This window comes from Polyergus mexicanus, unplaced genomic scaffold (genome assembly GCF_030449975.1).
Source record: "Polyergus mexicanus isolate NDT 795.1 unplaced genomic scaffold, iyPolMexi1.0 SCAF_15, whole genome shotgun sequence".
NCBI classification, from domain to species: domain Eukaryota; kingdom Metazoa; phylum Arthropoda; class Insecta; order Hymenoptera; family Formicidae; genus Polyergus; species Polyergus mexicanus.
The window spans coordinates 4,003,889-4,030,626 of NW_027223335.1; the positions used below are offsets into that span (position 1 = coordinate 4,003,889).

The following is a 26,738-nucleotide window of genomic DNA, read 5'->3' on the forward strand; positions in this document are numbered from 1 at the left end:
AATATATATGCTAGAGAAAAGTGTGTAGTATTCTAGAATTTGTAAAATAATAACAAATCATTTATTATATTAACACATTTATACGTATATATTTTCAGAGCTTTTTGAATATTTTCATATTTTTTTCTTGATATTTATATATTCATATTTCGCGAATATAATTTTTGAAATAGAGGATCGATGTAACTCGAAACTCGATATCGATAATGTTATCGCACTCCTTATCAGCACGCATATAGGGGAATATTTGTATCTTTTATTCTATTTTAAAAAATATTGGCTTATAATAAAAAATCTTGTATATTTTTCTTTATTAAAGATTAAAGATTTAAATAAAACTACAAAAAACATCTTACTAAGCAGTGACTCACATTTTCGGCGTAAAACATTCGTCGTAAAATAACGATGATTCGATGATTTGGTCATGCTTGTTAAATTACGTGTAATAAGAAATGATTACTTTTAAATACCCATATCATACTGATATTTTATTGATAAAGTCACTCAAAGTATAACGGTGAAATCCAATATCACATAGTAAGAGTCCACGTGTAATCGTATCTTTCCAAGTACATTATCATCTTTCTCTGTATTTTTTATCGTAATCAGCACAATAATGTCACTATTATAGCCAATAGTATATATTTTATCTCGTTTTTTTTTTTTCCTCTGTGAAGCTACGTACAGTGTATCTTATGTAAAATGGCATATATGGAAAAATTACCTGTACTAGAAGGAGCAAGAGTAATCGTTATAGATGAAGGTTGGTTATTTTTTAATCGAATACTTAATCTGAATTAAAACACAATTTATACATGTCTTGCAAATCAGAAAAGTACTAATTATTTTACAGGATTAGATGTAATGTATGCAGGAACATTAATAGCTGGATGGCTGCATGCGTGGAAGGAGAAGGATCCCAACTACAGCATAGATTTATTGTCATTTTCTGATCCAACATTTTGGTATGACAACGAACCTACACCACTTACATCCAAGAATATACATTTGCACGATTATTATACTGTTGATGTAAACAAAGTTGCAACGAAAGATATGGAAAATCTTGAATGTATACTTAAAACTGTCAGGTTGAAACCTCGGAGTATAGTTATTGTTAATTGCTTGAGTTCCTTGATTCTATACGCAGGTCTAGCAAAGGCTCTATTGTTCATAGAAAAACTAAGTAAGCAGGTGTCGCAACTTATATGCATTTATCGGAGAGATATTATACGGAAAGTTCCCGCAATTGAGACTTTGGGTACTACTTATGTTAAGCTAGAGAAATTTACCGGAATTAGCTCTATAAATAATTTAATTTACACTGCAAGGCTCGTCCATAGAAAATTGGGTGGTTCTATAGTATGTCAAACAGAATTAATAAAACAGGAAAGTACATCTTATCGGATTAACGCTGAGAAGATTACAACGGTAAATGTGAGCAAATCAGAAGCAAATGGAAGTCAATCGGTGAAAATTGAATCATCGTTTAGAATAGAGATGAATGCTCGAGAGATGGAACAAAGAAACAAAACTCCTTTGCCTTACACTCTTAATACAACAAATACATCCAGAATATTTTATCATCCGGATCATATAGATGATATAGATGAGGACGATCCTGATGACGATCTGTGTTTTTAAATTTATAAGAATTCAGATTTATACATGGACTATACGATTATAATAATAATACATATTTTTTATATAAAATAAAATTGTTGTATTTTATATATTTTATTATTATCCAAATATTTTTTTGGAGCATCCACTATATATTTTATAATAACGAAAAGAAAAGGAAATAATTTTGTGTGTCAATAAGTATTTGCAATTATAATTGTCATGTATTTATTACCTGTCGGCGTACATAGTATATATAAAGATTCATTTTAATAAACAATTGAATAATGCACGATAGTTTATTATAAAGGAAAAATCAGATAAATTCTCAGTCTAATAAAAAATTTTGGGTTATTATATTCATTGTATAATCTTTACTCGTTTTTCATCAGACATAATATTTTTCATGCTTAACAATATAAATTATCCAATTCTTTCTCTCTCTCTCTCTCTCTCATAAAGTAGAATGCTTAAATGTTTGATATTTGCGGAAGTAGTTTAAAAATACTTTCTATAGATACTTCTCTGTTTTCTTTTATTTTAATCATTCTTCTCATCATATTTACAACCCATCTTTAATTAAATACATTATACTAAATAATTTAGATTTTTGTATAAAATTAGCCTTCTTGCGCTAAAAGATTTCTTATGTCAAACTGTGTATATCAAGAGTGCAGTATGTAATATACTAAACACAACCCCCCCCCCCCCCCTTTACTCATTTTATATATGATTATAGCAATATAGTTTAAAAAAACGCTATTTAATACTGATACTGCTTTTCAATAAATAATAGGAATATATTATTGTAATATGCAAAAAAGTTTTTATGCCATGTTTCATTAACGTAAATATTTCAAAAAATATTTCTCTTTTCGAAATTTTTTCATGATATTTCCGAGATGTCCTATACAAATTATGCCACATAAATAAAATTACATCTTATATTGAAATAATTATGTGCAAATAAATTAACTATATAAATAATCTTTTGTGCTTGCATTTAAATAATTTAAAACACACATATAGTCTAATTCTAGTCACATATTCTCATGATCAATTCAGAAAAATTAAATTCATCTTTCCCTTTGCAGTATTTTCATACTAATTTGTTATTATTTTTATATAAATGGTAGAGATTTTTCTTTCCAAAAAGAAAGTTAAGAAGAGAAAAATTGCTCAATCTAGATGAATAAAGAATACGTAAGTTCGACTATATAATATAAATAATCTTAGTTCAATCATTTCTATTCGTTTCCCTTACTCAAATATTCAATATTTAAAATATTGATAGGAATAGAGCTAGTTTGTCTCTTTGAAAACATTTAAAAATTTAACTATACGTTGAATGTATATAGAAGATTTTGATCATAGAAGTGATGTGTACCATCGACATGTTGTAAGACTCTACTCTCTAATAAACAACGACCATATCGGACAGCTTCCTCTCGAGTGTTGACAATTCCAACTTCGAGTAACCAATTGACCAAATCCGATCCCGAAAAGACTCCTTTATATACCTTCAACAATCGCCTACGACACATAGATATACGTGCCCGACATGCCTCCAAGTGACATTGATTAAATTGTTCTCGAACTGCCTTTACTTCTGTACTAAGAGCATCCTCGCAAGGTAACTGTAATTCTTTTCCTGTCAATATAATAAATATTATAAAATATTATCATAAATATATCAATCAATAAGTTAATTGGCTATCAAAAATTAACTTATGTTAAAGGTCTAAATTTATATAATACTTATTTTGATATCTGCATCTTGTAATATCTATAAATTTACACGCATAAATATATATCAACTTCTGCATAAATATGAAATGTTATGTATATAAAATGTATTATATGTCATAAGGATCATACCAGATTGCCATTTTTTGCACACTTTTTGAAGCCAAATTCCCAATTTACCCAAACTAGGATCTAGTCCAAAGATGGCAAACGCTATTAGAGATTGTCCAAAGTTCAATGCTACATCCAAGAATGCAAGTTCGGCATAAATGCCAGTTAACTGCTCCATTATTAATGTTCCCACAGATATTGATAAACCCTATAATATGTCAGTATTGATTTCGCATCTTTATAATATCTAACAATAAGTGATAAAAGTAATTTACGCACAATAAACATGGAACACAGCAATAAAATGAGGAAAACGAGATGTCGCAAAATTTGTGGGTCATTATCTGTATCTGTGCCATTTTCTCCATCGCAATCCCTCTCTACATCATTAACTCTGCATGCTCCATTCGGACAACCATTTTGAAATTCACAGCCAACTCTAAAAAAATATTGTTTATAAATAATTTGCAAATTTCTATTTATATATTTCCGTTTTTGATTAACTTACATAGGTGTATTAATTAATGGCGAGACTAAATCTTCCACATCTGTTATACTTCTTTCATTACTTTCGATTGTAGTATTTTCTGTATTATTCCTTATATGTTCATAGGACATTGTGATGTGCCTTCTTTGATATCTCTGTTGTAAGACTAAACAACCTAATGTCACTATACAGTATAAAATAATTATTAAAAAATTCGTATTACAATAAAGATATTAAGTATGTCCTTATATATAGTAATATAATATAATAATAATTTGAAACATAAATGTTGCTAAATGTTAAGAATATAAATTAATATCTCTTGTTATAATGTACCTATAAAGCAAAATATTAATATAAATGAAGATGCAGCAGCTTGAGTTCTGCTCAATTGAAAATTCGGATTTTTTAAATCAAGCTCAGATGGAGTTTGTGTAACAATGCACATTATTGTCACCATCAAAAGCGGTATTCTGCAAATTAATTATTATACATTATATAAATAAATATAGAAATATTTGTATTTAAATTAAAAATTAATGAGAAAAGCTCTCATATTCATACCCCCATCCAATAGGATAAAACCATTTTTGCAGACTTTCAACAAAGGATAACGAGCGTGAACTCAGAAATAGTAATGTTGCTGCAATTGCAGCTGTCCATACTCTGCTTGCATATACACCAGTGGTTATTAAAATGAACTGGACGTACCTATAATTAATCAAACAATTAAAAACAAAATTTTATTTAATAGAAAATGATTGTATGCAGTTTTTCTTACCATAATGTTGATCGATTATCGCTTGGGTCAAGTTTTGACCAAATAATCACACCAATCACTGCTGCGAGCTGATAAATATATTGTATATATATTGTATATATATGAAATTAAACTAAGAAACATATCTTAATTTGTTATATATATACCTGTGCAATTACAAGACACAGAGTGCATCGATGAGTGACTTGACTATATCTTTTCCGTCCAAATCCAAGGAAACATATCAACAGCCATATACAAGCTATTACTGACGCAACGCTTATGTCAAAGGAAAAAATATTTAATTGTTGTGCATAATTAGCTGGTGTAATTCCAGCATAAACTGCATTGACCACCTTAGCCGATACAAACATAAGTGGAGCAGAGAGAAACGTACAAGCTACCATCGCTGACGCGATTAGATCGATTTCGAGATTGTATCGCAAAGTGAAAATAAACAAAGCCGGTGCTGTCGGGATAGTACCGTACAGGAAGCCATAAGTACTCAAATTTCTCGTTTCTGTCAAGTTATCTCCGGCGTTCAAGAGAATAATGGATTCTCTTATGACTAGAGGCAGGACTAGCAGCTTCACCGAGATCAATATACCCGGAATAACTAGCGCAGTACCTTTCAATTTGTGTATCTTTCCTACCATCATTGAGCCAAGAAGGAACAATGCGCTAGCGGAGAAAGCGTTACCGAATACTTCGAGAATTGCGGCTAGTAAGCGCGGTATGCTATGGCTAAATATAAGATTGCCTATAATTCCCAAGACTGTCATGAACAGTACTGGATTCAGTACGACACCTTTTACGATGGAATAAACCATGTCCCTACAATTTGTGTGCTCCTCCACGCGTCGCTTGCCTATTTCCAACAATACGAAACCAATCGGATTTAAAATGGCCAGTGATATAGGCGCCATCAGATATAGATAAGCAGCATATTCTGGATGTGTTCTTCCATATAAAGCATTAACTAAAATGGCAATATTTAATGTGAAGAAATATATTAAATAATATAGAATAGTGTGGAATTATGCGTAAACATAATATGATAATTCTATTGTTCTCACTCATTGGATATCCAATAGCAAAATCATTGCTTTGAGTAGTAAATATTGCAAAGAGTGCAGCGCGTCCAGGATTGGATGGCTTTTTAATTACTAATGACACTGCGAGTACTGTAACAAACACACAGCCCTTAGCAAGCAATACAGCGAGTAGAAATTTCCAATTAACCAATGTGAAATCAAGTTTTGCCAGAGACATGAAGATTAGCGATGGTAAAGCAAAAGTGCCCACAAAAGTGTTCAGGCCATTTGCTTCGGTTTTTGTCATCATACCGAATCTTCCCGCTAGATATCTGTGAAATACATATTTTCATTATTATAAAATCTTTAATTAATCATTTGTAAAATCTTTAATTAATCTATGTATATTCTATACGTGAGAAAAATTAAGAACAATATTGCAAAATTTGGGAAAGATTTAAGTATTCAATATATATTCAAATCCCCTTAATAGTTTCTTATTTCACTGTTCAGATGAACAATTGATAAATGCATTTATCTATTTTCTTACCCACATAATATAATACCAAAGCATTGTATCAATGCAAGATATAAATTATCTGTCGGTTCATGCTCGGTTTCTGCATATTGATTTGTGCTCAAAGATAAAGATGTTGATAATTCTTGATCAATCTGAAAGTTAAAAAAAAAATGTATACAAGATAAGAAATGTCTTTTATATAATATAAATTTGCAAGCAGTGTAATAAAAAAAAGTAACAATTTATTTTATATCTGTAACATATATACCATTTTTTCTACTATATCAATAAAATTATCATCTCTTTAACATATTGTAATTAGTGTTGCAAAAGTGGTCCTCTTGTATAATAAACTCATATGAAATTTTCATATTTCCATTAATACTAATAAAGGATACGCTGTTTTAAAAGTACACGAACAATCTGCAATCACATAAAGAGTTTCTTCTCTAATTCTCTCTTTCATATTCTTATTTTTTTACGTTCTAATACAGATTTATTAATAAAACATATGTTTAGAGGAAGGAAAATCAACAATTATGAAATATTATATATATTTCAATACTTGCACACATGCAAAAATATAAAATTTATATAAAACTGTAAAGTATTCTGTTGACAGAGAAAAGATAAGTTATTTTAGGCAATCGTAGCGATCTACGTTTTTGACAACTCGATCATATGTGATTTGACACTTGATCGCACGAATACCTAAAACGTCACTGTATCTGAGAAATATCGATCAATCGGGATACATATTTTTCCGGTCTGAAAACGCGCTAAAGAAGCGGAAAGTTCCCGAGTCCTGGCGAACGCTATCCGCTATCTCAATATTAGCGACGAGAAATGAATAAAGATTGTTATCAATCATTACGCTCAAGGATAAAATCCGGCATAGCGTGAGCCATTCATGGCACGCACATCACAGGTGATACCGCGCAGTCGCGAATATTGGCGGTCTCAATAAATGCGCAAAACGCATAGCGATTGCCTCTTCGCCCGTCATATGATCCGCTCTAGACTCTAGATAATCACGTGTCCAGGTATAACCGGCTGAGTAAATTTTTGAAACGTGACAGAAGAGAAAATATATGATCTGTTATATATTTATTTATTATAATATGTTTTTGTTCTCTCTTTCTTTTACAATTTATACATACATTTTCTCTTCTAGAATATATATAAATTACACTCTACTGCGTAAAAGTATATTTTAAATGAGTTTTTGATACGCAATATTTATTTACACTCATCGCGCTACTTATACTCTCATTGTCAGAAATGTTCGAGAATACATATACCAAACAATTTGCGTTTAACCGCAAGCGTTTAGAGCGTTTTGGTTTTAACGTATGCTGGCTCTTGCTGTTCCGACTATTTTTTGTAAATATATTTTCACCTGAAAGAAATAATGTATATATTGGGTATGTCATAAAAAAGCAAAATTTACAAAAAAAAATTTATGCTCACTCATATATCATATATTATCCACTAGATGAAATTGCGCCGCAATTTTACAATTCAACGACATATTGCAAAACATACCGCCTTTCATACAACTTTTTCCTTGAGCCACATAATTTCCAACGAGCACTTTTTCGCATTCTTCGGCCACGCCAACGCACGCTGTTATTCACGCTTACGTAAGCAGCTCGATGTACGTAATTGCAGTCCTCTATACTGATATTTATACACCAGAGATGCTTCATTTGATTGTCGAAGACGTATATCGCTGAGGATCTTGTATGTATTATATATAGATTTATTCGACGACACATAAATTCCGACTAATTTCTATTCATCGAAATAAATATGCATTCGACGATAGAAAAGAAAAGAAAACTGTAAACAAATTATCTACAATTAGTAAAAGCGATGAACGTGTGTTGAAAAAAAATAAGATACCCGTCTATTTAGATTTTAGAAAAAGGCTAATTCGATGATATTTTTGTTTCTATATTATTTCTTTTATCTTTGATAAATTTTAAGATTTCAAATTTCAAATGAGAAAAGGAAACACATTGTGTAGAAGAATATTTTTATTATATAGTCTATGTACTATACGCATTATACACCGATCTTAAGTATTTTAAACCGAAACTATCGAACGATACCGAAATAAGCCTCGTTTCACAAGTTTACAAAAAAGATTGCAATTATTAATTATTAATGTACGTATCTCTGTGTGACGAACGGTAAATGCGTCACTATGACTATGCATGAGTCATAAAACTCTGGATGTGAAGCACGGTATAAAGAATCACTTTATCAATCAACAGATTTGCAATGGATGTCTCGAACAATATCGCTCTTATTAGTTAACGAATACTGGGAAAATTTTCTCGAATCAGTCTTTTTAATAAATTTCTATTATCGCTGATTGTACAATATGCACGTCCACGCGATTGCGGATAATGTCTCAATTTGGATAATTAGAGATTTTGATTATTCATAAGCAGCTTTAGAATATATATATATATATATATATATATATATATATATATATATATATATATAATATGTATATAAAAATAACATGATAACGTATATTATATTTGCCTAGAATATTGCTGGTAATAGTTAGATAATGTTTTAAATCGGTCAATGTAACGCGATGAATAAAACGTAAAATGCTTTATTATAAATTAACCCGCGGACTTAATTCTGGCGCAATATTACAAACGAATGCCTCTATTTGATTCTGACACGCTAGCATATACGCTAGCTGTGATAAATACATAAACGGGAAATATATTCTACGCAGTAGACGAAGGAGAGCGTGGCAATTGGTTCATATCCAATTCTCATAAACAAATTGCATTACTGCGCCGTAGCTTTAATCGGGTCATACGATAATCACGTGGATGATAGTAAGCATATTTAACTGTTTGGGTTTGGAGAGATCCAAACGTCACATGGCTAGAATCTCGTCGATCAAGCAGTTTTAGGATCGTTTCGATATCATCGTTGATAAGATATATACATAGGCATAGAACGCGAGCACGTCGCAAACAATGTCGCGACGATGGCTCCTTTCGCGAATAAAAACATCAAAGTTTTAAAATACTATATACAAGAATCCGTAAGAGAGAAACATTATAACATTCGCCAGCTGGCGAAACTTGCAACCGTTCATCGCAGACGTGTTCGTCTCTTAATCTCGATATACAAGGATACCATATATACCCGTGATGACAGTTATTCGCAAACTCTTGTAACGATTTATGATTTTGGCAACTTCCGCAAAAACATTGCCTATAACGTATGTAACGTAGTAATTTCAAGATCTTTCGAAATAGCCGCTGACGATGAGATGGACGCTCGAATAAGTAGAATGAAAACGCGAGGTGTTACCCGACACGGGCTTTTCCCATCTCCGAAGAAGGCTAATCAAAGCTGCAATAAACAAATTAATAATAACAATTATTTAAAAGGTTCTTTAAATAATTATTTAAAAAATACACTAATCTTGGACGAGTCTTACTCTTTTGTGATGGGTTGCCTTTATTTTGTCGTCATCCAATGCCTTTATTTTGTCGTCATCAACCTCGGTGGGCCTTCCTGACCGAGGAGCATCTTTGAGATCAAAATCACCAGCGCGGAATTTCTTGAACCAGTTTTGGCACTGACGTTCTTGTAGAGCATCGTCACCGTAAACTTGACGCAATTTTTCACAAGCTTGACGCGCGTTCTTCCCTTTACGGAAGTAAAACAGTAAAATATGGCGAAAATGCACAATTTGGTCTTCCATCTTCAACTTGTTGTAAAATCTCCAAAACTCAACCAAATCGCTCATTTTTTTTTTTAGAATGAAGCTTAAACCGTCAGCTGTTAAACGATATATGACAAACATATGTGTGAATGACTCTAGTACTGCCAAAACTGAACTAATGCCATCTGTTGCAAAAATACGCAATGACTTTTTACTCAACCCAGATGCGAAGCTCTCTAAGCTATACTTTGTCGTTCATTTTTTTATATTTTATATCGGCGCTGCTCCTTTAGCAATAAGATCTATCTCGCTTCTTTTCATTCTTCATTATTAATTCCGATAATCGTAGAAGCAACTGTCATCGATGATCATGATGTCACAAACATATGATACGAACAGCTGAGAAATAATTTCGAGAGGCACAACGCCATCGACCAATCACATTCAAATCTGATCACATTCCTCGATCACACATAAACACACACACACACACACACACACACACACACCATAAATCCCTATCTTTTAAGATCATGAAATTATCTGCTACTTAAACTAGCCGAATCTATTTCTTACTTCTATATAAACATAACATGTGTACATGTATCCATACGAAGGAAAAAAAGAGGTATGTACGTGTATATATATTTGTAGAATATATGTTTTGTTACTGTAAACGATCTTTAAAATCTAAATTATTACCCGAGATCTCTTCAATCGTACACTTGAGCGATATATCTCGCGTAAACAAAACGCAAATTCCTGACAACAAACTTCATTATACGCAAGTATATTCCGCGGGAAAAGAGTTCATATACTATAATTACATTATTTTCTACTTGATTATGCATGGATTTTTTTTCCGGTTAATTTAAGATAATTCAATTATTTTTCAACAGGTGTCTAATCGACAAAATTTCTTCTTTAAAACAGTGCGAGTAAAAAAACCAAAAGATTAAACTACAGTAGCAAAAAGAAAAAAAGAAAAGAAAAGAGAGAGAGAAAGAGAGAGAAACAAATGTTGGCAACATCTTATCAGCGCGAGATAATTGCAAGTGTGTGGTTTTATCGGTGAACTTGGACGAAGAACGATGGTATCGCAATCACGTGGAGAAACGCGCGCATGTAAGCATGCCACGATGGGCGAAGCGGGTGAAGCGGGGACCATCTAAAGACAGGAGCAGAGGGGGAGGGACGGATAGAGAGGGCAGCTGAGCAACGTATATAACCCTTACGTCCGCGTCCTACCTCTCAGTTCTACTTGGAGATCGGACACGTGAGTCTCCGGAACACCGCTCGCGAAGAGAAAGTTTTTGTTTGTTTGGTGCGCTCGTTGTATGGGTAAGTGTTGAATGAGAAAGACGCGCGAACGATGCTCGATATCGAGATCGTGTGAATTCAAAAAATTATCCAAATTTATTACCGAGCTTATCGAGATTTATATTTAAGAAAAAACACGCGCCAATGCGCGCGTGACGTTCTGTTTTGAAAATCCTTTCCTTAAAAAAAAAACAAAAAAAAACTTTTTTTTCCGAGTCCTACGAATTATCGATGATTCACATCCATATGTAAGCGTTAACGAATTTGACAGCGCGAAAGAGAGTGGGAGAAAGCGTCTGATCAATCAGTCTGTCAAAAAAAAGTCGACGAGTTTCTTTCGATTAAAAGAAAAGTCCACGTAGTATTCTTTTCTCGTGTTTTTTCCTTTCCTTTCTTTTCTTTTTTAACACTTGACGATCTTTGAACTGTGTACGATAGATTTTGACAGGTTGATCGTTTTGGCGAGCGATTATCTCCCGGTTGTGACCGAAGGCGAAAGTTTTCGTAGAGTAGCATCGCGGATCGCGACGACGGAAATTCCTTGAACGAGAAAGAGCACGGATAACGGATTGTCCCGTTCGGATCGGTTTTCTCTTGCCTTCCCCCCCCCCCCCCCCGCCCCTCTTGAAGAATCTTGGCGCGGCAAACGACGAACGGCGAACGACGCAGCGCGTATTTAGCGAACGGAATACGGAATCGCGGATCGCAGACGTGACAACGAAGGTCGCCAGTAGACACGTGGCACGCGCTACGTATCTATTTGGTCGCGTATAGTCTTGTATTGATTGACACCACGCGCGTCCTCTGAACCTATATACCGCCATGTTGGATACCGAACCGATGACAAATTCAATCCGCCTCTCCGCACTAATTTCGCAGATCTTCACCGTGCTGATCCGTGTGCTCAAATAGCAGTGGACTTACGGTAATCACCTACGTAAATATGGTTATTTCTTTCTTACGCGAGATAGTCCGAGTGACTGAAAGAATTAACACCAATACCTCGTTACGGTGTTGCGCGGTAGCGTTACGTCACGATTGAAATCTGTCATCCGTCTGTATAAAGAATATTACACACGCTCTGTGTACATATCATATATATCATATCACATTGCATCATAGTGCAAAGCAGGAAATTTCGTTTCCGTGAAATTGCAATTGGGAACATATTTTGATAGATTTTTGACAACCGCGAGAACGCGTTATTAGATCTACTCTACTCGTTGCACTTTTTACATCGTGTTACTTTTTTCTTCTCTCAATATCAATATATAAATATTTCCATACAACATACGTCTTTAATTTTAAATACAGAAAAAGTGCAACTGGAATAAAAATCCTTTAAAAATAAATATACTATAAGCTGTCGCCGAAAAGCAACACTCTCGCAAAAGACTAAGCAATGCTTAATTCTCTATTCTTTCATTTTAACTTAAAAACTTGAACGCGTTTTATAATATATTTACGTATGCATAGAGCGAGAGAAGAGTATAAAACACGGAGAGAGCCCTGTGGAGCCAATAAGCAGCTGCAGGGACGAGCATGGCTTCGTGCCAACGGTTGGTCGCTGGGGCAACGAATGGCCGAGTTGACTCGAGACGGCAGAGATATGGTGCCAGCCACAGGGGCAGGCACGCGGGCCCTGGATCAGGGGTGTTCCGCTACCCCTGCCGGTCTGGGCCCATTACGAGTCACCAGCCCTGACCGTTTCCACGGTCGAACAGTATGAGGAATTAGCAGGCAGCGTTGAACTTGAAACGCAACGCTTATTGCGTGAGCATCGCTATGATACTATTGGTAATTTCCTCAGGTATGTAATGCACCATCTCTCATCTTAATCATTATTCTTTACGTAATTAAAAATACAACGAGCAATAACGACAACAGGTTCTATAAGGACTATACTGCAAGCGGAGAGAAAGCACTGGATCGATTTTACCGAAAATATCAGCCTCTAATAACACATGAACACCATACTTGCGTCGGTCTTGGATTTGAATTATTACATCGATTAACAGATTTGAACAAGCGATTCCCAGGAATAGCGAGTGGCCTCTATTTAGTATCCTGTGAAGAAGTAAGTTTGACATATTTATAAAAATATAGATTAGAATTAATACTTGAACAGAAGTGTTATCGTAGTTATAAAAGCGCAAAATATTTTATTTTAAAACCGATAAAACTATAATTATGGATATAGTATAATATTCGATGCTCTTGCATAAAGATTTTTTTTTTTTTTTTTTTTTTTTGTCAATTTATGAGAAAAATCAATGTATTACAGACGATTGGTGATATCGCCGGTTATGTTGGTGGTCCACCAGCGGCAGATAGCGGCGAAAAGGAGCATGTATTAGTGTGCCTGAAAATCGAGATTAGCGGACGTCGCGGCGTCATGCTGCTCGATCCCGGTTACCATGTTGCGCGCGTTATCACTGTGATGGCCGATAAGTTATACCCTCATACAGGCTGGTTCACGCAATCCGATGAGCCGACTTGCAAGAAAGAGTACAATTACTGTCTGTGCGCTGACGATCCTGATTATGTCGAATGGCATGAGAAAAAAATTCAACCCGGTGCCTTGGAGAGAACGCAAGTCGCTCTCATTTATGTGGCAAGGCCATATTTAACTGCCATTGACGTTACGGAGCGTAGAAACTTGGTTTATAATCACAGAAGTCTCCTTGCCAGAGATACTAAGGGTCATGTTACTGCCGGCATATATTTCTCCATTATACTAGACATGAACGACGCACAGACCTTCACAATTTTCTATCAGACTGGTAATGGGAAAAAGCGAGTCAAGATGGCATTTAATAAATTTTGCGATTCATATAAGGTACAGTTCTTGATATCAATTAGTACTAAAATCAATCAAAATGGAAAATTGTTTTGACGAAATGTAAGAATGTGGCAAAATTTATTCTTTACTATAGGTAAGTCCTAACGCCAACGAAATGGAGATATTAGCGGAATGTGCACGACAACTTGACATTTCGCAAGATGCTTTGAAGGACATACTCTTTGCCCTAGCTGCAATCATGAGCGATTCGTCATTTGTGGCGCAACTATTGGCTATTAATGCGAGAATCAACACCTTAGCAGAGGCAAATTAACAAACAGAGGTTACTCTACCCAATATTGCGTCACCATTATGTTTCATTATTTTTTTGCCAGCTTTCCTTTTATGTTCTTTTTCTTTTATATGTTATATATTTTTCATATTTTATTATCTGTTCTTCTACTTATGGTTACATTTTATTACAATCTTTGTTGTATATCTGTAAATATACAAATGAGTCATGCAATCTTGTAAAGTATTTGTAACTTGTAAAAAGTACTTTTTTACACGCATAGATTAACAAGATAAATTGATTTAAATGTAAAAAAAAAAAAAATCAAAGTAGAAAAAAACAATTACAAAAATTGCATAAACAAATTGTATATTGTACATCGATGCACAAAAATACGATCATCGAAATTTATTATTGTATATAAAACTATTAATCGTCAATTCCATAAGAGATATGTCTCGTTTGAATTACATGACTCAAATTTGTATATAACAAAACATTGTTTTCTTATGACTCGGAAAAAAATTTTTTCAAAATTTCTGCCACTGATATTGTATTTTATTTACATATGCATTTCAATGAAAACATTAACATATGCGATCCAGTGGCATGTTTATAAAGCGCACATATATGATTTTAAGTTTAATAATTTTATATTTGTTTCTTTTGTTCAGGATACAGGCAAAGCTAATTTTAATAATCTAATTTTATGTTAAGATACATTTAAAGTGTTTTTAAATATTACTTCGCTTTTTTATATTTTACTATTTTATTTTACTTGGATACTATAAACTTTCATATGCTTATATGCTCATATATTAGCATTCTATGCTAATATAATAGATCAGTGTGATAATATTTTCATTGAGTAATTGAATTAAAGCAAATTATAGATTACTATATATTTATGTAAGTGGGACTACACTAAAATTGTATTTATACAAGGGATGATTTTGTTTTATCATTTCTACTTTAGAATAATATACTATGTATCTTTCAATTGTGAACAGTAAATTTGACTTTATTTGAATAAATGATTTGACGAACAAAGATATTGTATCGATAATACTCGACCTCGATAAATGTACTTTAAAATTATAAACGTCTTACACTTCTCCATTGATGAGAAGTTGGTTATACAGGACATTTAAGATCTAGGACATATTTAAAACAAGAAATCATTTATTTCCTTTTTCTTTATATTTTTGAATATTCCATTATACAATAGTGAAATTAATGTCGACGATAAAGTGGGTGGTCAGTGAGGATGTAACATGTATCTTGATTACATAAGTGTTTCATTCCACATTTAAACTACATTTTTTATATATCAAATCTCAAAAATTAAATCTAACAAAACCTTAATTTATAACTGTCCATAGATATTATCGCACTTCTTAAACGGGATTGTATTATCTTATCCCTACTATATCCATACATCTCCGACATATTTAATAAACTTAACATTTTTAAAAAATAGGATACATTTGAAGAAAAAATGCTACATAATCTCCTTTAATATCTTTATAAACAATAGAAAAATTCATATTATAATTTTTTTTAAATTTATTTTCGTTTTGAATTTTTATAATGAAAGATATAACTGAGATTAACATTTACACACAAATCTATTCGAATAAATTATTCATATACAAAATAAAGAATTTTATTGCAACTATTTAAATGATTATATATATATATATATATATATATATATATATATATCAAAATATTAATATTTTATCCGAGAGAGAATGAGAGAACGAAAAGCTGCAGAAAAAAATTAATGGAAAATTTTCTAAGAATGTTAATGATTGCGAAAAAGCATAACATATTCCTAGTCTGTTTAATTTAAATTTCGTTACATGAGATTTTATTATAGGTATGTTGCAGATAAAATATGTTGCAGATAATAATTTGAGATATTCTAGTCGTCACTATCGGATACAGCTTGGTGACGCTTATTACTAACTTGTCTATCTGGTTTATGCTCGCGTTTTCGAGATCCTGATGCGGACGGTGATGCCGATAACACTTCAGCTCTCGAAGATTCTGGAGGCTTGAAGCTATAACAAATTAACGCCTTGATATTTTTACATAAAAATAAGAAAGGAACAAGTCTAAAAAGGAAGATGAAGCATAAATATTCTTCACAGCAGAATTATTATTGAAAATTGTACAACTTCTAAGTGCGATGATTAAAAAAAGAGAGAGAAAGAGAGAAAGAGAGAGAGAGAGAGAGGGACAAGAAACAAAAATGCAAGCGGAATAAGCAAATCATGCTCCTGTCTTATAATGAGATAAAATTACTATTATATATTCTGCCAATTACATTGTTGCTTGTAGATAAGGGATATATACATATATTCTCATATAAGTGATATTTCAAGAATGTATGTATGTTTGCAAGTTAATGTGAGAAAAGCACAGCATTTGTTACAACTATTCATTAATATTGAAAAATATTTAGTAATAAGACATGTCGTATATTATTTTGGATTGTGATTGATACAAGAGGTTGATACAAAGTATATACAAGATATCAATAACATACAACTATTATTATATTTAATTAATGTCAATTAATATTGACTATAAATATCACCATTGATTTTGAATCATTCTGTAATCTAATGGTCAAAAAAGTTGCATTAATACATAACATCTAACATTTTTTCCTAATCTATTGTATAACAGAATTAATCGTTTTCATTCCAAAAGTTTTGTGTGTGATATACATATACATATACATCCTAATACATCAACCTATTAAAGATATTATTAATCAGAATATGTTAAACAATTTGTAATTATAGATTAGTACCAAAAGTAAGATTGAAACGAACAAAACAAATAATAAATAATAGAACAAAAGGCAACGTACTTACGTTGCGCAAGTGTCACTGCTGTATATATTATGCTTTTAACTTATTAATATTTGCGGCTGTACCTGTAATACACACACAAGATGGTATATTCTATATCAATCTTAACATAGTTATTACATTATAAATTATGCATTCTATATATGACACACTGCAATTAGAATATGATTAAAACCACAGTATTGATAGTATGAAAGTAAAAGAATGAAACTAATAACAAAGATGCTAACTGTTAAATAATTAAAATCTTGCATTTCACTGTACTAATATGAATATTATGTTGGAAATTATATGAAATTTATGGAAATCTTGTGAAATAGTCTAATAGTTTAGAAGACTAATAATTAACGTTTAATTTTGAGATGTCGCCAGTAGATAAATGAATAGACTAGTATTTACACGATATTCTGCATATCGAAAAACATATAAAAAAGAGAGAAATAGCTAAAATGTTCTTTATTAAAAAATATGACAACATTATTAATTCTCAAAAGAACACAGAGAATTTAAATAACATATACGATAGATTAATAAAGGTCGTTTATAGTCTTTCTCAGTATCTCAAATAGAGAGGTTGACACCGTGTCATTATGACATATTGATTTTTCTCTCTCAACTTTTTAACTATAACGCAGGTACATAATTTCGTTTATTTCATTTCTGTAACGTGATTATTATTATTTATATTATTGTAATTTTAATTCACTTGATAAGGACTAAAACCATATGGTCGAAACGTTGTGATGTAACAATCAAACAATAAATTGCCAGTTCGTGTAAACACTCGTTTATTAAAACTAATAATATTCTTAAAAAATGTTAAAAAATTGATTTAGAACTTAAAATATAATTTAGAAAAATTATGCTTTTGAAAATGATATCTATTACACTTATAAAATTTAATTGCAATATATATGATGTCGCTCACACACATTAAAAAAACAATAGTAATATATATATAAATAGTTATTAGTCACACACAGAGCACTGTTATTTATCTACATAATTATAACAAGCATTGCAATGCATTTTTCTTTCTTAATTTTAGACGATAATATATGTACTGATGGAAGACAAATTTTTGATTCTTGAATTAAATGAAAATAGATCGCTTATTTTTGCTTTTTTAAAGACACGCTTTCAAAGACAGAAATTGCAAGCTTTAATCTTAAATCCAGCAAGTAGTAATGGCAGAAATCGATTGAAATTAAACTTACCGTATAGAAGGAGAAGTAGTATTTTTTACTTTGGAAGAATTTAAGGCCCTTATAGCACGTCTAGCACTGGGTATCCATCTTGTACCTTTATTAGAATGTCGACTACAAAAGTATATGACAACAAAACCAATATAAACAAAGTATATAAACAAAGAAAACTAAAAAAATATTCTAACAGAAGAATAAGTAACAATACAACAAAATAATAAAAAGATACCGTATAAGACGAATATTTTATAAATCATGATTATCATCACATTGATCTTTTTTCTATATCAGTATTTGTTTATTAATCATCTTATTTCTCTCATTCGCGATGACAAGAGAAAACTACACAATAATAAATATGTAATAAAATATAATTTATTTAATCTAATTTGTGAAGAAAGAGATAGAGATTTTATTTTTCTTATAAATTTCAAAAATTTTCTCTCTCTGCTGTATAAAATAATGGAAGGTGTGTATATATATAAACGAGAAAAAATGTGATATAAAAACATTCATGCTCTTATAGTACATATTAAAAAGCAGACATGCATAAATCTATTTCAAAGCTGCATATACGAGAAAGAAAATGGAAATACACAAAGTGGAAAATACATGACCAAATGGCAAAATCCTCTGTTTCTACTTATTATTTTCTGGTATGTATATCTCCAATTTTTTGTATCTACTGTGCAAACATCAAATTAGTCAATATAAGTATTGTCAATCGTTTAATAAATTATTTTCAAAGCTAATAATTCAATAAACAAAATTGACATTATAAGATTTTAAAAAATTTGACAATATATAATATAATATATAAATAATATGTAGAACAAAAAAGCTTAGCTAGGACACCCAGTATTCCAAATTAATCTATCTTTATAAACGCATAAAACTACTAATATTAATTAATGCTTAAAAATAATTTTCGATTATACTAGTTTTTTCCTTCAGGATGTGATAAAATAGTATTCTATTGTGCATGTCAATATGAAAGATATAATACTAAATGGTGAAAATATGTAAACATGAACAAAGAAATATTATATTAAAAAAAAGATACATGTGTCATACAATCTTGTAATTTCCCAATGTATTGAAAATAAATATTCGGTGTTCTTACCTTGAGAGAATATATATACATACATACACATGATATATATATATAAAATTATTTGTTTTTATAATAATTCTTTCTATATATTTTAGTATGTGTTTTGAATTTAAAAAACTAACCTTGCTGATGGATCGGTGGTAGATGGTAAGGCCAACTGTCTTGGCTCTGGTCGATGCCTGCTGTTACTGACAACTCTAGCTGAATTTCCATTATCAATTGCATTAGTACGTACCCGCCGCGTATGTGATTCCCATTCGCGATTAAAAGTCTCTGCCTCATCTATAATAAATACACAAATATATATAATTTATAGAACAAAAAGATATCCCCCCCACTCTCTCCCACCCTTTTCTCTCCCTCCCTCCCTCCCCCTCTCTCCCTCTATATATATATATATATATATATATATATATATATATATATATGTATAATTTTTATAATTTTTGAAACTACAACAAAAATTACCTTCATCAAGATTGATAAATTCCTGTCGTTCTTCCTCGTCACCATGCATATTACGTTCTCTTTCAAGGATATGTGCTCTGTCGCCTATGTGATGACCAATAGCCATTTTCCTTGTTCCAGTGCGAGAATCACTTACTGTCTGTTTAGTTTCTTTTATGCCACCAGGTGCCACTCTGGTAGACATGGTTTCCTGGTAAACTTGTGGACGCCCATCGGGACCATTGGACATAGTCATAACAGATTGGCTCATAAACGAATGACAATTTCCATCAGTTGCCATGTTGTTCTAAAAATTAATTGTAGTAAGAGATAATATTAAAGCTGTGTTCATGATTATTATTATTAAGCCAATAACAAATGTTAATTTGATATCTAAAATTATACTTACAAAACCAAATCTTCCAAAATGTGGATCAAACAAGGAGACTGACATATCATTTTGAGATCCTCTACCATGATGGAGCATAAGAGCATTTTGTCCCATCATCTCAAATGGATTATGGAACATAGAGTTCATCATGCTGTTCATCTGCCTCATGGTATGCATGGAAGATCTGTTGGTCATAAATTATAGTTCCAAAATTCATACTTTTACTTTCAGATTTTTTTAATTTGAATATAAATAACGTAATAATTTATATCATCTTAGAACATATCAGCGTAATCAGGACAAAAATACAGAAGAAAACAAATGACATAACAAGATAGACCGATTGCTATAGAAACCTTTACTTGGTATTGATTATATTTATAAGAATTAAGAAAATAAGTAATTACTTTATGACATATATAGTCTTTTAATAATATATATAATTCTCAATTAATAATATTGTTAATATATACAGGGTGTCCTATTTTAATGTCCCACCCCAAATAACTTTTTTATTTTTGATTATAGAAAAAAATGTTTCAGGCAAAAGTTGCATGATTTCGAGGAAGCCGTATGATAAAAATATTTTAAAAAAGAACAATCCATTTAAAAAATAGATATATTTTTTCTTTTTCTGGTCTCTTTATCTCGTCAATAATTATTTTATAGAAAAATACCATATCATATTTCTTCAAATATAAGAAAATATATATCTCTTTATATATATCTATGTTATATCTTGATTGTATGTGGATTTAAGATCAAGATTAATAAAAATTTTTTTGATCAATTTAAATAAGAGAGAGCTATATACAAATAGATGAATAAATACTTTGATTATTTAATGTATATATATATTGTATATATTTAACTATTAGATATATTTATATATTTATCATATTATACATATTTATTTAATAAAAATAAAATCTCTATTCGTACAATATACCTAGTCTTCTTATATAAAAAATATCTAAGGCATCTTTCATAATTATTTACAAGAATGTTGCATATGTGTATCATGGTACAAAGTATTCATAATAAATTGTCAGTTGAAACTAAAATCACTTTATATTCTTATATGACAAAAAAATCGGTCCAACGGTTTTCTATGAAATATTTGATACAAACTAAAAGAGAAAAACAAAATATATTTAACTCTATGAGACTATATGAGACATGCAACCTCTATCTCGCATAAATAATAATAATCTTCTGCATTTAAAAAATGTAAGCTACATTTTTGACAAAGATAATTAAAACTTTATTGTCAAGCAAGATAAGTCATAAATATATATTTGTGTCTTTTTCTCTCTCTCTCTCTCTCTCTCTTTCTTTTGGACAGATTCACGCGATCCATTGCTCTCTAAATGGAAGAGAGAGAGAGAGAGAGAGAGGGGGGGGGGGCAAGAGAAACTACACAACCTCTAGAATATTATATATACAAATATATATATCTAGTAGAAATCGCGATGAAGCTTACCCGAAAATGTTGAAGATATCATCATCGCCCATAAATGACCCGAACAAAGACATCTTGCCAGATACCTTCGACAACTCGTGCTCGAGATTGGAAAAATTCACTTTAGCGATCGATAGAAAATGGATTTTCTACTATGCGTTACACGTACGAAAACGACTGACCGAATGTTGCAACGAGCAAGAGCACCGAACACCTTTTCCGTTTGCGGAAATTTCCAGAACTGTCCAGGATCCAGGACTGATTCGCGCAAGTGTGAACGTCATGTGTCATATTACGGATAGATGGTATTCGAAAATCTACCCGAAAATGGAATATCTCTTGATTGACCAATCGGGACGAAAGAAGCAAAGGCTTCTTTATTCTGATTGGTCGATAGGTTTATCGAGTTATTTACACTTTCTAAGGCCGATATTACATTTGTCGTACGACAAACTTTTTAAGCATACTGATTGGCTGCAAAATAGAAACTTTCTCGAGTCTCTAGAAATTAGCTAATCAATGCGCTTAAAAAGTTTGTCGTACGACAAATGTAATATCGGCCTAATACACTTGGATAATGTAGAAAACGTCAAACGGAACGATATATGCACGCCCCTCGCTTTGTTCTTTTTTCTATGGCAAAGGTATATAAGCAAAAAAAACACGCAATTGAGCAGAATGATGGATATGGATATTGATGCTCCGAAGAAATTGTTCGTCGCACGGGAAAAGAATTTTGTCAAACACAATATCCTTTGCGTAAAACGTTCCTATCCTGCAGAACCCAAACAACGATTCGTCGATACTCGTTATGGCAACACGCATGATTTAAAAAGCAGCGGATTGCTTCCAATTTATGTGCACAAAAAAGTACGAGTGTATATTATGCATGTATATAACAAAAATTACTTCTACTTCAGTTTCGTTTTAACTTTTTATGCCTTTTTCGTTGTTTCTTTACACACAGTACAATTATCTTATCTCGATTTTATCTCTATTTTGAAAGCCACGTTTTTCTTCAGAATTATGGAAAAATACCGAAATTTATTACGGTTGATACGAAAACCGACGTGAGCGTAGAAACTCAAACTATCAAACAGCATGATTTCGATGAAGATAAGATGTCAAAAATATCTTCATGTCGATACATTGACAAAGAAGAACGGAGAATATTATTAGACGTAGGTATAGAGGTGTCTATAGTTAGGCCTCTGTGTGTTTTATGTGACCTCGCAGAGTTACAAAATTAATTTGGACAGAAGTAATCGCACGTTCGTTTGTGCATTCGGAAACAGGGTATGAAGAAAAAATGGGATGAAACGATGAAACAATTCCAAAAATTGCCGTTTCTCTCCGACACTCCACCGAAAGCGCAAAAGAAAGCGAAAATGGAGCGTGAATTGCAACAACTCGAAAAAGATATAGCAACCATCGAGCAACATCCACATATATACGTTTATGACAACAACGCATAAAGTGTAAACGTGTATTATGTAATATATTATACGCGTATATCTCTCTATCCTCGTATCAAAATTTACGCTACCAATAGGATATTCACAATAAACACAATTTCTTATGCGGATTATAACCATGATGTAATATTATATATTTTACATTATGCATTATACTTAATATAAAAAGTATAGAGAACTAACGCATATAATAAGTATAACTATCAATTCTTTTTACATTTTTGTTCATAAACTTGAGAAATAAAATTGGACTGCTTCTGTAAAGTATATATCGTATATGTATTTACTTATATATATATATATATATATATTGTTAGACAAGGATGGAAAGATATATATATATAGGATTAATATTAAAAAAAAAACTTGATTGTTAATGATACGCGCGTTGATGTAAATCTTATTATCGTTAGAAAAAAAAGAAATATAATTTAACGAGATATTAATATATTAGACAAATGTAAGAAAAGGGACATTTTTATATAATATGTACAGATTTTTGTGCGAATAGAAATTAATTTTTTGTCTATTGAATTTTGTCTAAATGAATAAAATGTTTCAGTTTTCATTATTATTCACTATATAATTGCTTAATTTTTCGCGAATTTTTCCACTATAATGCTTTTATATTCGAATTTCAAGCATTGAAAAATGTTTCTTCGTTTGACGCTACGGAGGTTACCGAAGCGTTTGATTCGCCAGAGCGAATCAGAGCGAAGAACTAAGCCCGTTACTAGTCATGAAACAAGAAATTGACAGAGAAGCATGATTTCATAGTAAAGAGTGATCTAGTTTCTACCGAAGTATTAATTCGCATCTAGTACGGCGTAGAACCAAATTTAAGTCGATGGAAACACGACTGATCGTGTTCATTTCACTCCCACTTCGATCTACAAGCTTTACCGGACTAGCAGCGAATTGACACGAAATTTAGTCGGTGGAAAGGGGCGATGCGTGACGCCGGGCGTAGAGTCGCAGGCTGGTAATCGAAAGATCCCCCAGGTTCGATTCCGCTCGGGTCCTATCCTCCCATATGACTCAAAAAAGAGATTTTCACACATTATCCTATATTAATGCCTATATTGGTTTATCATATATTACCCTATCCAATATCTATATTAGTTTATCACAATTGATCTTTTAAAATTTGCATTATCACTTATAAACCAATTGATGGCCGTGTGACGAGTATTCGTCGGAGCCAATCCTTACACGAGGAAGAAGAAGAAGAAGAAGAAAAAGTCGGTGGAAACGATTGAGAGTAGATGGTGCCAACTTTTACTTTTCATTATTTCGTAACTATCAATATATAATCGATATATAAAATCTATATATCGATGTTCGTAACAGTTACCGTTTGTTCGTATTAATTATCAAAATAGAAAATTAACAAAAAAATTGTCGAGGATTATGTTTATTTACATTCACAAGCAAAAGTTAAGTTGGCTCTACTAAAATATCAATCTTTCTCGCTTCTATTCTACTTTCAGTGGAAACAGTACGTTAAATTCGATGCGTACCGAAACAGAATCAGATTTACGACTTCGGTGGAAACTAGACTAATGTTCGTTCGCAATGGACGATAATTGATCAGTACGGGAAAAACAGGCAAAATCGTCGATAGTCGATACGCTCGCAGCTCACAGCTCACAGCATTCCTTTACGGCAATTGTGTCATTAGATTCACTGAGCCTATTCGCTAGAAAATATTGCCAAGAATTTTTTCGACAGATTCTTATAAAGCTAGTTCGAAATGGTAATCAAGTGCATCGTATAGATATACGAGTCGAAATAATTTTCCTGTGATTGAAAACTACTACTTGTATTCCTTGTTTTTTTTTTTTTCCATAACCCGCGCGAAATTCTCTTAGAAAAATTTTGGAGCAATTTATTTATAAAGTCATACGAATATATAAACAAAGCATTTTTAAAAATCGTTTATCTTGCAGGGTAATGAAAGTTCGCTGCCTATGGAACTTTGTTCAAACTGTAAGTTATAAAAAAATATTGTGATTTGAAATATCTTAAAGTAATGATCTTTTTTTGTATCACTATGTTTTGTATTTGAGATCTTCAAATAAATAATTATTTTTATATTAGAATATAAAAATATATGGTATCTGTGCTTTACATATACATGTAATTCGATATTCTTAGAAATACACACACACACACACACACACACACACACACACACACACACACACATATAGATACACACATATACTGACAGGTTTTTATAAATCTTTAAAATTTATATATACATTTTATATTAAATATTGGTACTTTAGTTGATGTAGATGAAATTAGAAGATTGGGAAAAAGATTTCGGAAGCTAGATTTGGATAATAGCGGAGCTCTTAGCATCGATGAATTTATGTCTTTACCCGAGTTACAACAAAATCCATTGGTGCAACGTGTTATTGACATATTTGATGCTGATGGTAATGGAGAAGTAGATTTTAAAGAGTTTATTCATGGAGTGTCTCAATTCAGTGTTAAGGTAGTATTTCTCCTTCTAAGTAATGACTGTTATATATTTATATATACACAAATATAATTATACAAAATACTAATATGCAGGGTGACAAAGAAAGCAAATTACGATTTGCATTTAGAATTTATGATATGGATAATGATGGTTATATAAGCAACGGAGAGCTTTTCCAAGTCTTAAAAATGATGGTAGGCAATAACTTAAAAGATACACAATTACAGCAAATTGTTGACAAGACAATATTGTTTGCTGATAAAGACGAAGATGGCAGGATTAGTTTCGAAGAATTTTGTTCCGTGAGTAATATATATTCATCCTTCTTTTACATAATATACAATATATTATATACAATATATTATATGATTGTTCTTTAGGTTGTTGGTAATACAGATATTCATAAGAAAATGGTGGTTGATGTTTAAGTGATACAAGTTTGCGAAAAACTCTTAATTTACAAAATGTATGTTAATTGAAATCTATAAATTAATAATCTATTATAACAACAGATTTATAGGATAGTTCTAACAAAGATCTGTTTAGAGTGAACTTATACGATTATTGTTCTTAAGCCTTTTATCATTACAAGTCTATCTAAACCAAATTTACACAATATATCACACTAGTACAGTGCACGAATATTAGATCAATATGATACAGATTTGTTTTGATGTCGTGCCCTGTTAAAGATATTACGGAACAATTTAAATTATCTTGGATGTTCCTTTAAATACAAAGATCAAGAATGTGATCTTAAATAATTAAAGCTTTTAACTAGCATCTCGAGTCTAACGCTATATGTGATTTCCAAGATTTTCTTCAGAAACTTGTAGAGAAATATGTGTTTTCAATAGTACTCTGCGTTGATACCACTGCTT

General features: G+C 31.6%; 6 protein-coding genes across 13 annotated transcripts; 4 read left to right on the top strand and 2 right to left on the bottom strand.

Moving 5' to 3' along the window:
- The first annotated feature begins 70 nt into the window (after positions 1–70).
- Positions 71–1,928, top strand: Elp5 (Elongator complex protein 5). Its single transcript, XM_070308370.1, has 3 exons — positions 71–537; positions 678–763; positions 854–1,928. Exons 2-3 carry the CDS (start codon positions 703–705, stop codon positions 1,642–1,644), a joined length of 852 nt encoding a protein of 283 aa, XP_070164471.1. The 5' UTR covers positions 71–537; positions 678–702; the 3' UTR covers positions 1,645–1,928.
- On the bottom strand, positions 1,838–8,207 carry Anchor (integral membrane protein GPR155 homolog anchor). Of its 5 annotated transcripts, none has more exons than XM_070308364.1 (13): positions 7,827–8,207; positions 6,993–7,680; positions 6,550–6,704; positions 6,312–6,433; positions 5,804–6,093; positions 4,895–5,706; positions 4,749–4,816; positions 4,532–4,678; positions 4,304–4,440; positions 3,989–4,151; positions 3,760–3,919; positions 3,502–3,688; positions 1,838–3,274 (listed from the first exon to the last, which is right to left on the bottom strand). In XM_070308364.1, exons 3-13 carry the CDS (start codon positions 6,550–6,552, stop codon positions 2,961–2,963), a joined length of 2,403 nt encoding a protein of 800 aa, XP_070164465.1. In that variant the 5' UTR covers positions 6,553–6,704; positions 6,993–7,680; positions 7,827–8,207; the 3' UTR covers positions 1,838–2,960. The 5 variants fall into 5 exon arrangements, with proteins under 5 accessions (XP_070164465.1, XP_070164467.1, XP_070164466.1 ...); XM_070308366.1 differs by having other exon boundaries at positions 7,529–7,680; positions 7,752–8,207; XM_070308365.1 differs by having other exon boundaries at positions 7,156–7,680; positions 7,752–8,207.
- Positions 8,208–12,905: 4,698 nt separating this feature from the next.
- LOC138940003 (uncharacterized) lies at positions 12,906–15,437 on the top strand (the record flags this gene model as incomplete). Its single annotated transcript, XM_070308451.1, has 4 exons — positions 12,906–13,123; positions 13,201–13,390; positions 13,598–14,152; positions 14,250–15,437. Coding segments are annotated over 4 exons (1,143 nt in total), but the record flags the coding sequence as incomplete, so codon positions are not given.
- A 674-nt stretch (positions 15,438–16,111) lies between these two features.
- Mlf (myeloid leukemia factor) lies at positions 16,112–22,155 on the bottom strand. Of its 3 annotated transcripts, XM_070308369.1 has the most exons (7): positions 21,913–22,155; positions 20,448–20,613; positions 20,060–20,345; positions 19,714–19,873; positions 18,490–18,591; positions 17,276–17,337; positions 16,364–16,453 (listed from the first exon to the last, which is right to left on the bottom strand). In XM_070308369.1, exons 1-6 carry the CDS (start codon positions 21,963–21,965, stop codon positions 17,319–17,321), a joined length of 786 nt encoding a protein of 261 aa, XP_070164470.1. In that variant the 5' UTR covers positions 21,966–22,155; the 3' UTR covers positions 16,364–16,453; positions 17,276–17,318. The 3 variants fall into 3 exon arrangements, with proteins under 3 accessions (XP_070164468.1, XP_070164469.1, XP_070164470.1); XM_070308367.1 differs by lacking the exon at positions 17,276–17,337 and having other exon boundaries at positions 16,112–16,453; positions 21,913–22,154; XM_070308368.1 differs by lacking the exons at positions 17,276–17,337; positions 18,490–18,591 and having other exon boundaries at positions 16,112–16,453; positions 21,913–22,153.
- A 381-nt stretch (positions 22,156–22,536) lies between these two features.
- On the top strand, positions 22,537–23,616 carry LOC138939843 (enkurin-like). Its single transcript, XM_070308072.1, has 3 exons — positions 22,537–22,761; positions 22,914–23,072; positions 23,187–23,616. Exons 1-3 carry the CDS (start codon positions 22,570–22,572, stop codon positions 23,364–23,366), a joined length of 531 nt encoding a protein of 176 aa, XP_070164173.1. The 5' UTR covers positions 22,537–22,569; the 3' UTR covers positions 23,367–23,616.
- A 703-nt stretch (positions 23,617–24,319) lies between these two features.
- On the top strand, positions 24,320–26,706 carry LOC138939919 (calcineurin subunit B type 2). Of its 2 annotated transcripts, none has more exons than XM_070308258.1 (6): positions 24,320–24,661; positions 24,857–25,122; positions 25,316–25,355; positions 25,658–25,869; positions 25,950–26,159; positions 26,238–26,706. In XM_070308258.1, the coding sequence occupies exons 2-6, from the start codon at positions 25,120–25,122 to the stop codon at positions 26,283–26,285; spliced, it is 513 nt and encodes a 170-aa protein (XP_070164359.1). In that variant the 5' UTR covers positions 24,320–24,661; positions 24,857–25,119; the 3' UTR covers positions 26,286–26,706. The 2 variants fall into 2 exon arrangements, with proteins under 2 accessions (XP_070164359.1, XP_070164360.1); XM_070308259.1 differs by having other exon boundaries at positions 24,320–24,634.
- The last annotated feature ends 32 nt before the right edge of the window (positions 26,707–26,738 follow it).

Coding starts and splice junctions, on each gene's coding strand:
- LOC138939843 (XM_070308072.1), top strand. CDS start 22,570: ATGATGGATATGGATATTGATGCTCCGAAGAAATTGTTCGTCGCACGG. Junction 22,762..22,913: donor CAATTTATGTGCACAAAAAA/GTACGAGTGTAT, acceptor GTTTTTCTTCAG/AATTATGGAAAAATACCGAA. Junction 23,073..23,186: donor AACGGAGAATATTATTAGAC/GTAGGTATAGAG, acceptor ATTCGGAAACAG/GGTATGAAGAAAAAATGGGA.
- Anchor (XM_070308364.1), bottom strand. Junction 4,441..4,531: donor TTTTATCCTATTGGATGGGG/GTATGAATATGA, acceptor ATTAATTTGCAG/AATACCGCTTTTGATGGTGA. Junction 3,275..3,501: donor GTGCAAAAAATGGCAATCTG/GTATGATCCTTA, acceptor TTATATTGACAG/GAAAAGAATTACAGTTACCT.
- LOC138939919 (XM_070308258.1), top strand. Junction 25,870..25,949: donor TGTCTCAATTCAGTGTTAAG/GTAGTATTTCTC, acceptor ACTAATATGCAG/GGTGACAAAGAAAGCAAATT. Junction 26,160..26,237: donor GTTTCGAAGAATTTTGTTCC/GTGAGTAATATA, acceptor ATTGTTCTTTAG/GTTGTTGGTAATACAGATAT.
- Elp5 (XM_070308370.1), top strand. CDS start 703: ATGGCATATATGGAAAAATTACCTGTACTAGAAGGAGCAAGAGTAATC. Junction 764..853: donor AGTAATCGTTATAGATGAAG/GTTGGTTATTTT, acceptor ATTATTTTACAG/GATTAGATGTAATGTATGCA.
- Mlf (XM_070308367.1), bottom strand. CDS start 21,965: ATGTCTTTGTTCGGGTCATTTATGGGCGATGATGATATCTTCAACATT. Junction 20,614..21,912: donor GATATCTTCAACATTTTCGG/GTAAGCTTCATC, acceptor TATGACCAACAG/ATCTTCCATGCATACCATGA. Junction 16,454..18,489: donor ACTACTTCTCCTTCTATACG/GTAAGTTTAATT, acceptor AATTTGTTATAG/CTTCAAGCCTCCAGAATCTT.